The 12,374-nt window shown below is 32.8% G+C and overlaps 1 protein-coding gene across 1 annotated transcript in view; it reads right to left on the bottom strand.

The window, feature by feature from the left end:
- The window catches only part of LOC107678701 (formin-like), a 53,153-nt gene that overhangs the window by 16,983 nt on the left and 23,796 nt on the right, over positions 1-12,374 (bottom strand). Inside the window, exons 12-15 of the mRNA XM_016474073.1 lie at positions 11,846-11,992; positions 11,663-11,722; positions 10,732-10,852; positions 1,806-1,898 (exon numbers count right to left, since the gene is read on the bottom strand). Coding sequence (XP_016329559.1) covers positions 1,806-1,898; positions 10,732-10,852; positions 11,663-11,722; positions 11,846-11,992 — 421 coding nt within the window. The remainder of the gene's footprint in view (positions 1-1,805; positions 1,899-10,731; positions 10,853-11,662; positions 11,723-11,845; positions 11,993-12,374) is intronic.

Below are 12,374 nucleotides of genomic sequence, written 5' to 3'. Positions count from 1 at the left end.
TCGGTATCGGTACTCGGTATCGGCAAGTACCAAAAATAAAAGTATCGGTATCGGGCGAGTACTGGAAAAAGTGGTATCGGTGCATCCCTAGTATAAATAAATGTTGATTGATTTATCGATTGATTATACAAATAAATAATTAAGATTAAAATAAGATAAATTATTAATTATTAAATAATTATTTTATAATTATTACATAAGAAAAAATAAATAAGTAAAATAAATAAATATTATTAATCTAATAAAAATTAGATTACAATAAGATTAAATAAATAAACGAATAATTAATTAAATAAAAAATTGATGCACATAAATAAATATATTAAAAGTAAATAAATAAATAATACATGTACAATAGAGTAGAATAGAATAATGTAACTTGATAAAAAACTATTTTCCAAATAATAGAAATGTATAATATAAATTTTTCATCAGTTTGGTCTTTATACAAGAAACTATCTGGATGTCTTATGAATTTTAGTATGAGGTCCTTTGCATGAGGCTGATCATATTTTCTGGTCCCATGGTATTTAAAGGATTGAAACTGTTTTTAAATGACAAAATATAAAGAGCATCACTGTCTTTAATTTATGCTGATTTAAAATAATCAGTACTAAATGGTTGCATTACGGTAATGAGCATCTAGTGAGAATCACCATTAAAAATAAAAAGTCCAGACAAATTACAGTAATATGAATGTGCAAGGAAAATGTGCTTAATTGTCATGCAAATGTGTAAAAATTGTCCTAATTATAGGCTTCATTTCCTTTATGACAAATATAATTTGAACTTAAATAATTCTTTCTTTTGATTTTGGAGAGAAATATGAGCTGTAGATGTTTTCATGAGGTTCATATAAAACAGAAGGTGATTAGAGAGAATGAATGAATGAATGAACGAACGAACAGACGAATGAACGAACGATGAATGAATGAATGAACAAACGAACAGACGAATTAACGAATGATGAATGAATGAATGAACGAATGAATGAAGAATAACTGAACGAACACATGCACGCATGAACGAATGATGAATGAATGAACGAACGAATGATGAATGAACGAACGAATGCATGCACGAATGAATGATGAATGAACGAACAAACACACAAACGAATGATGAATGAATGAATGAACGAACAAATGATGAATAAATGAATGAACAAACGAATGATAAATGAACGAACGAATGATGAATGAATGAACAAACGAATGATAAATGAACGAACGAACACATGCACAAATTAATGATGAATGAATGAATGAACGAATGATGAATGAACGAATGGACGGACGAATGAATGAACGATGAATGAATGAATGATGGATGAACGAACGAACACATGCACGCACGAACGAATGAATGATGAATGAACGAACGAACGCATGAACGAATGAATGATGACTGAATGAACAAACGCACAAACGAATGAATGATGAATGAACGAATGAATAAAAAACGAATGAATGATGAATGAATGAACGAACAAATGATGAATGAAAAAACTAACGAACGAATAATGAATGAATGAACGAATGATGAATGAACGAACGAACACGCACGAATGAATGATGAATGAACGAACAAACAAACGAACACATAAACGAATGATGAATGAATGAACGAGGAACCCAGTCAGAGTTCACAGCACCACTAAGGTCACGCAGCACATCTGGAGCGACCTGATCCTCATCCAGTCACATCAGAGCTGAAGGACTTTCATTCTGGATGTGTTTGCTCCGTGTTGCTATATTTCTGTGACAGCTGAAGCTATCATGCATGGTGATGTTTCTGTGACTCACCAGTGCTGACGAAGGTCTCCATCTTGTCCTTGAAGGGCTGTAGATGTTCCTCAGAGGAGTTTTCACACACCTGCTCAACCTCCTTCACACACGCTGCAGGACAAACACATGAAGAAATACTATTTACTGCATACATACTATGAACTAATAAACACGACAGACCCATTCACTTGCAGTGAGACACTGATGCAATGCTACATTTCTCCAAATCTGAAGAAGAAACAAACTCATCTTGGATGACCCGAGCACATTTCCATTGCATTTTTAATTTTTAGCTGAACTATTCCTTTAATAAAAGATGTCATTTTTTAATTCGATTTTGTATAAAATGTCTGATAAAAAATAGAGATGTAAAAAATGTTGCATGCAGTTCATTAATCATACTAGAAATGGCAGGTCAAGCCAAGCGCATTGTGTATCTGATGCAGTGTTTTTCGTAGTGAATCGTATAACATTATGAACTGATGGGCTGCTGAATGAAGCAGTAAGGAGGTGAATTAATGAAGCGCAGGTGAGTCCTGCGTATCATGTTACCAGCACATCCATAAACGAGTTAAACGAGAAACATGAGGAAGAGGTGTGTGAAGCTCATCTCAAACAGATGAGCATCAAAGACACGCATTTGGAGCGAATTCAACAGATCCAGAGCAAGAATGCTTTTGATTACCGGACCGACTGTTCTGGTGTCAAACATGAGACTCGTTTATGAGTTTCCTAATGATTTCAGAGTACGCGGCTCATTATGATGACGGTGAGTTTGATTTCTGTCTGACACTGCATCATCATCTCAGTGACGAACTGCGTGCTTTGCATCTTTGAGCCAATCAGCTGAGCTGTAGATGTCATGTGACGACATGTGTCTCTGAAGCAGCACAGATGCGGATGGAGTTTGTGTTGTTTGTGCTTCACAGAGTCTTTGTTGTGCTGCCAAACAACTGCGTTCACACAAACTCACAGAAATCACTCAGCAGCTCCGTTCTCTGCCCTCCAAACGTGTACACGCGGTGTGTGTGTATGGATATGTTTAGCATTAATGAATCTTGTAAATACCCGCATGTGTTTATCATTGCAGCAGCTATAATATGGATTTTTATAAAGCCTCGTTTTTATATAGACCTCATACTTTTACAAAAAGGCAATTAATTTGTTCTCAGAAATAACAGTCTAAATCTTTATCTTTACATCATATCTTTACTTAACTCTAGGACAAAAATAAATAAATAATTACCTTTTTTTTGTTTTGTTTGTTTGTTTTTTTAGGTTTTTTATTGATTTTTCATTACATATAAAATTAAATAATTTTTCAACCCTCACCAACAAATCCCTGGCATTGCATCTATGCCGATTATTAATTTTCATAAGATAACTGAAAAGAAATGCATATATACGCATGTATACAGAATCTATTTTCTAAACGCATTTTATTGATCTTACTGCGAACAATTAATCTGTACATTTGTCAGTGTTATTTTAAAATCACTGATATATTATTATAGTTTTGGTTAATATTTTAAATTAGATTTAATTTTTATATTTTCAGTTTTCACTTTAGTTTACGTTTTAGTACTTTTATTTCATTTTTGAAATGTTTTTTTTTAAATATATAGTTTTTTTTATTAATTTGCAAGTGTCAGTGTTATTTTGTATATTTTTGATTTGATTATTTTAATTAATTGAATTACATTTTATTTTTATATTTTCAGTTTTCACTAAGTTTTAGTAAATTTGTTGTTTTTGCCATTTTAATATGTCTATATAGTTTTCATTATTTTTTATTTACACATTATAGTTTATTTAGTTTTAGGTATTTTAGTGCTTCACGTTAAATTAAACTGAACTAGCTGTATATATATATATATATGCATGCTACAGAGACGAGAGCTGATTTATCTCGACACGCCGGCCTTGGCTCTGACAAGAGCTCTGAGGTTGTATATAATTGTGGATTATCTGCTGAAATTCTTCGGCTTTGCCCGGATGGAAATGATCCACTGTACGCTACATAAATAACTCCTGGCCGGCTCGCCAGACAAACATCTTGTCTCCTGAAAGACTTTGCAAAACATGACGTCTAAAGCCCCGTGAGCCGGAGTTTGTATGCGTGTACAAGCATGATTTTGGTTAACTTGCTCTTTCATCATTGCGAGCAGTGGAGGATGCGAGGAATGCCTCCATTGTCTTCACTCGTGGCATATGGCCTCCATTGATGCGCCACTTACGCAGCTCGCAGGAGACATTCCCATAACATTTATTAAAGGATATGTAAATGTTAGGACAAAACATGTTTATAGAACATTCTTATAATCAATACTTGATATAGATTCTCGTAATGTTGAGAGGAAACATTGATGTTCTCAAAACATGTTATTAATGCTTGATCAATGTTTTTGTAATGTTAGCAGAAAATATTGTGACAATAATGGTCATGGAACATTTGTTTTGAATATTATACATAACTGATGAACTAAATCTCGGGAGAAAATGTTTTTTCCTTTACTCATTGGAAGGATCAGCTAACAGGGAATGTTCTCCGAATGTTTTCAAAATAATAGAATGGATGATAGATGTTAATACGTTTTTAAAAACGGGACATTTTGAACGTTTACAGAACAATTTAGAAAGATACATTTTCATAACGATTTCAAAATGATTGAATGGAGTGTTCTTCTAACGTTGACATAACCAAGAAAAAACATTTAAATGGGTGTTTTAAACATTGAGAGAACGTTCAAATGTAATGTTCTCATAACGTTTTCAATGAAAGAATGGAATGTTCTTAATACATAAAAAAAAAACTAAATGTTTTGAAAAACATTCAGAAATAATGTATCCATAATGGTTTTAAAATGATAAAATAGAATGTTCTTCTAACATTTGCATAACAAAGAAAAAACATTCTTTAAACATTAAAATGGGTGTTTTAAATGTAACGTTTTCAAATATACAATAAAATGGAAAATAAACAATAAAATTGAATGTTTGTTGAACACACATAACTATGATAAATGTTCTCAATACATTAAAAAAGAGACATAACGCTTTCATAATGTTTTCAAAATGATAAAATGCAACGTTCCTCTAACGTTCACATTACCAAGAAACAGTCTTTAAATATAAAAACGGGAGTTTTAAATGTTGAGAGAACATTCAAATGTAACGTTTTCATAACATTTCAAATTGATAGGATGGAATGTTCCTCTAACGTTCTTGGAAATTTTGAACGTTTAAAAAACATTCAGAAAGATACATTTTCATAACGGTTTCAAAATGATTGAATGCGTTCTTCTAACATTGACATAACCAAGAAAAAACATACTTTAAAAATTTAAATGGGTGTTTTAAATGTCGAGACAACGTTCAAATGTAACGTTTTCAAATATACAATAAAATGGAAAATAAACAATAAAATGGAATGTTTGTTGAACATTCACATAACTCCGAGAAACGTTCTTAATACATTAAAAAAAAGAGACATTTCGAATGTTTAAAAAACATTAAAAACATTTTTTAAAATATTTTAAATGTTGGGAGAATGTTCAAATGTAACGATTTCATAACATTTCAAAATGATCGGATGGAATGTTCCTCTAACGTTCTTGAAACATTAAAAACTGGACATTTCGACCGTTTAAACAAACAGTATCTGAGCTGGAGCTTCTAGAACACGATGATGTTTGTCTCTTTGTCATTTAAATGTAAGAAAAACAGCTGTGCTTTCCGTCTCTGAAGCTTTTTTTTTGTCTCTTTTGTGTTTTCATTATTTTGCCCAAAGTTGCCTGGATATTCCCGTGCTCTTCGTGCATGAAACGGTTAGTAGGGTTTTGTTTTCGGGATTGCGGTCACGCTTCCCCGGGAAATTACACGCCCCACCAGCGGCTTCATCAAAAGAAGCATCCAACGGGTTCATGTTCCTCTCTGGCCGTGATTAATGCAGAGACACACAGACACTTTACTTTGTCTGCGCTATTAACCGAACTTCAGCTTTTAGACGCTTCTTTATCTCCAGTGTGTCTGCTCTACACAGAAAAGAGAAAATATCATAGAGGAAATATTGCATTTAATGCTAGAATTCAAGCTAAGATGCATCTGATCGATTATTGACTGCTTTATCTGAATTAAATATGATATACACTACCACACTACCAGTCAAAAGTTTTCAAAAGAAGTCTCTTCTGCTCAAGGCGGCATTTATTTGATGAAAAATACCATAAAAACAGTGTAATATTATTATAATTTAAAACAGCTGTTTTCTATGTGAATATCGGTTAAACTGTAATTTATTTCTGTGATCAAAGCTGTATTTTCAGCATCATTACTCCAGATCCTTCAGAAATCATTCTAATACTCAGATTTGGCGTATTAGAAAAATCAGTAAATTAATTACTTAACACTTTTATTCATCAGAGACACATTAAATTGATCAAAAGTGACAGTACAGACATTTATAATGTTACAACAGATTTCTTGCTGTTCTTCTGGACAATAAAATAACAAAAAATGTCTTTTTGGAAATAAAATGTATCACAGTTTCCACAAAAATATTGTGCAGCACGACTGTTTTCAACACTGATAATAATCAGAAATGTTTCTCGAGCAGCAAATCAGCATATTAGAATGATTTCTGAAGATCATGTGACACTGAAGACTGGAGTAATGATGCTGAAAATACAGCTGCGCATCACAGAAATACATTACAGTTTAACAGATATTCACACAGAAAACAGATATTTTAAATGATAATAATATTTCACTATTTTTACTGTATATTTAATCAAATAAATGCAGCCTTGGTGAGCAGAAGAGTCTTCTTTCCAAGATCAGGTGAAGTGACTTTGAGAATCCGTCAGCAGCATCAGGCTGAACTGAAGAGAGAGTGTAGTATGAAACCCTTTTAACCCTGACGAGATCAGATTTCTGGTAAAAGTTGAAGAGAGCGGCGCGGAGGGCAAGCGGGGCAGTCGGGGCGTCTCTGTCTCGCTCTGCTCTCAGAGTTCAGACGTGTAAGCGGCCCCTGAGACTGACCCCGTGTCGCGACCCCTCGAACACACACGAGACGAGCTCGACATCTACCTACTGTCTCTGAGACCAGCTCCTGTCCAAAACAACATCCCATCAGTTATTTCTCCCACACCGCAATGTCTGAATGCAAATGACGAGCAATTAGAAACTTTTGCTGATAATCTCACATGTGAGTTTAAAGAGATTTCAATAATGTCTCAATATTAGGGCCCTTTTATTTTTTGTCAAATTCCATTTGATTTTTTTCCCCAAAAATCCATCTTAATGGTTTTATTCAATTTTAATAATCATAAAGGAGGTAGAATCAACCGAATTCACAATTTTTTAAAATAATTTAATAATTTATTAAAATTGTAAAGCCGTTTTTGTTTTCCCCTAAATTCTGTGTTTTCCGTGAAAATTTTTCTGGAATCCATTTTAATGGTTTAATTCAATTTTAATTATCAAAAAGGATGTATAATCAATTTAATTCATAAAACTTTTAACAATTTAATAAGTCAGAGATCTCAATATTAGGGCCCTATGAAATCTGTTTTATTATTTCCCAAATTCAGTGTTTTCAATGTTATTGTTTCTGGAATCAATTGTAATGGTTTAATTAAATTTTAATCATCAAAAAGTTTAAAACCTAAAAAATTAAGTAAAATGTTTAGGTTAGAGATCTCAATATTAGGGAAATCTGGATTATTATTATTTTTTTCACCCCCAAATTCTGTTTTTATTTTTATTTTTAATACATTTTAATGGTTTAATTCAACTTTAATAATTAATAAATCAATTAAATTCATAAAAAGTTAACAAGTGAATAATCTATTACAATTTTAACAATAATAGTGCCCTACGAAATTATTATAATTTTTTTTTTCAGAAATTCTGTGTCTGTTTTAATTGTTCTGGATTCTGATTTTATGATTTAATACACATTTATTCCCAAAAACGCTATTAATCGAACGTATATAACTAACAATTTAATTCATCTAAATGTCAATGTAATCAAATGAAATTTGAACAACTCCTTTAATTTTTTGTCAAACAAAGTGCTGCACAAAAGAAGTTTACTGTTTAAAAAAAGGGTGAAAAATGTGTGTGATATTCCTTAAAATAACAAATACAATGTATATTTTATTAAATATTTTTTAAACAATTTCACTAAACTGTTTCACTTATACAGCTCTTTTTATTTATTTATTCATTTTTATTATTATTATTGTGCAACACTGGTTGTTTTTGATTCATGTGGACACTGTTAAAATATCAATTAAAATAAAATGTTTTATTTCTCTTGAAATGAATAAACATCTGAGAGTTTGAGAGCTTTCAAATTCATCAAGTCTCCTGGATGATGTCACTTCATGTAACTGAAATCCTTGTCATCTGCAGTTTTTATTCCTGACAGTGAAACATTTGATTTTGCAGATTCACTGATTGTTTCAGAAGTAAATCCATCACTTGCGGCTCGATACGCCTCACGCACATACGTCAGATGCACAGACCTCAAATCTCAGGCCAGAAACTCTCGGAGAGACTCTCCTCACCACCTCCACTCGCTCTGCACTCTCACTTTAAACAGAAATGACTGCAGGAATAATTAGGAACACTTGCAGCTCTTTATGATGGCACGGCATTAATATTTATCCCTGTCTGCTGCCGTCGTAGGTGCGATCTGGTGCCAGCGCCCGAGGACTCGCGTTTGAGGCTTTTTTATTGTGGTGTGGATCAAATGCGAGGCCCTTATCCTGCATTTATTGTCTTGCATTTGTGTGCTAATAAATGAGTGACAGACAGCTCGAGGTGGGGCGGCAGTGGTTTTGTATTTTCCCTCGGGTCACTGAGGATCAAGGTTTTTAACAGCGATTCTCAAATGGAGGGGAATGAGGAGAGAGCATATCTAATTGCTTTCATATGCCATATTATTGGCTGATTTAAATAATTGCAGACACCGGGGGCTGGGGGAGGCGTGACCTTTGACCCCTGTGGCGGCCCGGAGCACAGCGTAGCACAGGCTATGGTAAAAACGCATTTTCCAGTGTAAAATTAAAAGAAATTGCTCTTAAATGCATGTTAATTGATAGACTGTGTCACAAACATGATCCGTTCACTCATTCCTAGTGCTTTGCTTTGTGGAGGAAACATTTAAGATGCTTAACCCTCATAACGCATTCAAAATCAGTTATTGCTGCATTTACCCCTTTTTTATTAATTAATAATTTGAGAAATTCTTAAAAATTTTAAATTACACATGAGCCACACCAAAAAACTATGATGTAATCTACATATATATATATATATATATATATTATAGTATTTTATTTGAATATATCATAGTATGAAATTTTTAAGACCATATAATCTGAGAATTATCAGTATTAACTCCATTGGAATGAATATATTTAATTAAATTCCTTTGAGTTTATAACTCATGATTGCTCAAAAACAGTCCACATTTATGAAATCTGCATATTTATTTCTAACAAAACAACATCAAAACAACATAAATATTACTTTGAAAAGCTTTCAAACTAAATACATTAATTTAACTTGCATAAACTTTCACTTTCAGATGAAAAAAAGTGATCAGTTTTTCATGCTGCAGTGGTTCATAAATATTCATGTTCATCAACAAAATTCAGTCCAAAAGTGAAAGTAAAGTTAAGACATGGAGAAAAGCCGAAATATATTTTACAAAAGTTTTGACACTAATATAACTTCATCATTTTACAAAAAATATTTTTGACACTAATGGTACTCCATACAAACCCGAGTCAAAATGACCCGAACACAAAACTTGTAACATTTTTTAAATGGTTATATCTCTTAAAAAATAATTGTAAAAAATCTGGGAGAAAAAAAAAAGATGTGTATTTTGAGGGTCTTAAAGCATTTGCAAAGGTGAATGATGAATGATGATTCAGTGACTCACTTTGCGCCACATATTGACAAAGTAACCTGAGAAGAGTCACTGAACCAATCTATGAATCAATCTGAACAACTCTATTTAGTGAATAGATTCAGAAGAGTCACTGGGATGAAGCTCTTGTTCCAGTCGAATCTGTATTTTTTAATGAATCGTTTGAATGAATGATTCAGTGACTCATTTTGCGCCACATATTGACAAAGTAACCTGAGAAGAGTCACTGAACCAATCTATGAATCAATCTGAACAACTCTATTTAGTGAATAGATTCAGAAGAATCACTGGGATGAAGCTCTTGCTCCAGACGAATCTGTTTTTTTTAATGAATCGTTTGAATGAATAATTCAGTGACTCACTTTGCGCCACCTACTGACGAAGTAACCTTAGAAGAGTCACTAAACCAATCTGTGAATCAATCTGAACAACTCTGTTTAGTGAATAGATTCAGAAGAGTCACTGTGCTAAAGCTCTTGTTCCAGACGAATCTGTATTTTTTTAATGAATCGTTTGAAGGAATGATTCAGTGACTCACTCTGTGCAACCTATTGAGAAAGTAACCTGAGAAGAGTCACTGAACCAATCTATGAATCAATCTGAATAACTCTGTTTAGTGAATAGATTCAGAAGAGTCACTGGGATGAAGCTCTTGTTCCAGAAGAATCTGTTTTTTTTTTAATGAATCGTTTGAATTAATGATTCAGTGACTAATTTTGCGCCACCTATTGACAAAGTAACCGGAGAAGAGTCACTGAACCAATCTGTTAAGTAAATAGATTCAAATGATTCACTGGGATGAAGCTCACTAGTAACGTCATTCTCATTTTACGGTCATTGTGTAAAACCCAAATTAAAACAATTAAAGCTGGAGAGTCTGAGTTTGTCTTGAGGTTTCCGAACACCTGCTATACCTTTTCCATTGTGAGACGCTGTCGTTCTGTCCATCTTCAGCATTAAATAAGCACGACGCCACAGACAAACGGATGAGATTCATACCTGTCAGCTCCTTCTTTAACTTGCGAAGGTCTTTTGCGAGATCTTCAAACTTGACCTGAGCAGCGTGGAAGAGATCCTGAGGTTCAGGCAGCGGGAAAATGCTCTTCTCTGTTCCTGCGTTCTGAAACGACAACAACAACACATCTGCCAGAAGAAAGAAAAAAGGAGAAACTGTCTGCTTGTAACTCAGTTTTTTGTTTTTACTCAGTATTTCCCTTTGAATTAAGTTCATTTTGCAGGCCCCAGTGACTGATATTTGTTCTTTTTTAAGCAAAAACTCACTTAATTTTGATCAATTTCTTGTCTTTTTATCGTAAGTCAAGTGCATCTCAGATAAACGTGTCTTGATTTATTAATGTTTAGACATTTGCACTGGAAAACAAGACCGAAACGTAGAGTGAGAAAATCATTTTTGTAGTGTTTCCTCTTCTATATTCCTGAATAAACTTTAGATGTCTTTGATGGTTGTGTTTTTTATTGCATTACATTAATGTTACTGTCAATTTAAGAGGTTAAAACACTTTTTGGCTGAGGTTGCAAGACAATGGAGCTAAAAAGAAATAAAGTATGGAAGCCCATTTCTGCCAGTGAATAAAAAAAAAAATTTAATTGCGACTTTTTATCTGACTTTTTTCAGAATTATAAGATATAAACTTGCAATTGTTTTTGGTTATTAGTTATAAACTCCAATTCTGAAGAAAAAAAAAGGAGTATTTTCTTACAATTTCGAGTTTATATCTCGCAATTCTCACGTTATTTCTCAGAATTGCATGTTTATATCTTGTACTTATATCTTAACTAACAGTAACAGAGTGCACCTGCACAGTTAAAAAAATGTACAATAAAATAATATAGAGTACAGTAAAATACAATAATAGGCAAAATTAAAAGAAAAGAATTGTAAAAGAGTTTAAATCTCATCCGGCTGTACCTCGTCCATGTTTCGCAGATAGTACGACACCACATAATCCACCAGACTTATCCGATTGTCCTGATGGGAAAGAAGGTCATTGGCAGATGTTGAGGTGACCCAATCACACCCAGTCAACTCTTCAGAATACTGAATGACACATATTCAGAGCAGGTTTATGGTTTATGAGTGGTATTTTCATACCCTGCTCTTGACATCTTTTAGTTTAGGCAGAATCTCCAGTCCGAATCCGTCCGCCTGTCCTCTGGTCCGGTTTCCACTGTTCATGTAGTTTCCGAAGGCCAAGATGAGGCCGATCACGTCCTTCACGCTGTCATTCTCAAGAAAAGCCTGAAAAGACAATTACATACTTCAGAATACAACACTAGTGTACTGCATACTGCACAGTGAAACGGCCATCAAACACTATACTGCATTGTGTCACAGGTATCATGTCAGAAATCAAAATATTATTTTTATGAATATTTTTTATTTTAATATAACTGTTTTTTTTACAAATATAAATATTATTTTTATGAATATTTTTTTTAATATACATTTTTATTCACAAATACAATTATTATTTTTATGAATTTGTTTTATTTTAATATTTTAATATTTTATTTTAAAATAAACGTTTTTTTTTACAAATACAAATATTATTTTTATGAATATTTTTTATTTTAATATTTGGATATATTTATTTTAATATAAATGTTTTTTACAAATACAA

This window comes from Sinocyclocheilus anshuiensis, unplaced genomic scaffold, assembly GCF_001515605.1.
Source record: "Sinocyclocheilus anshuiensis isolate Anshui unplaced genomic scaffold, SAMN03320099.WGS_v1.1 scaffold208, whole genome shotgun sequence".
NCBI classification, from domain to species: domain Eukaryota; kingdom Metazoa; phylum Chordata; class Actinopteri; order Cypriniformes; family Cyprinidae; genus Sinocyclocheilus; species Sinocyclocheilus anshuiensis.
The sequence above is the reverse complement of the archived record's forward strand: the minus strand, read 5'-3'. Positions and strand labels throughout refer to the sequence as shown.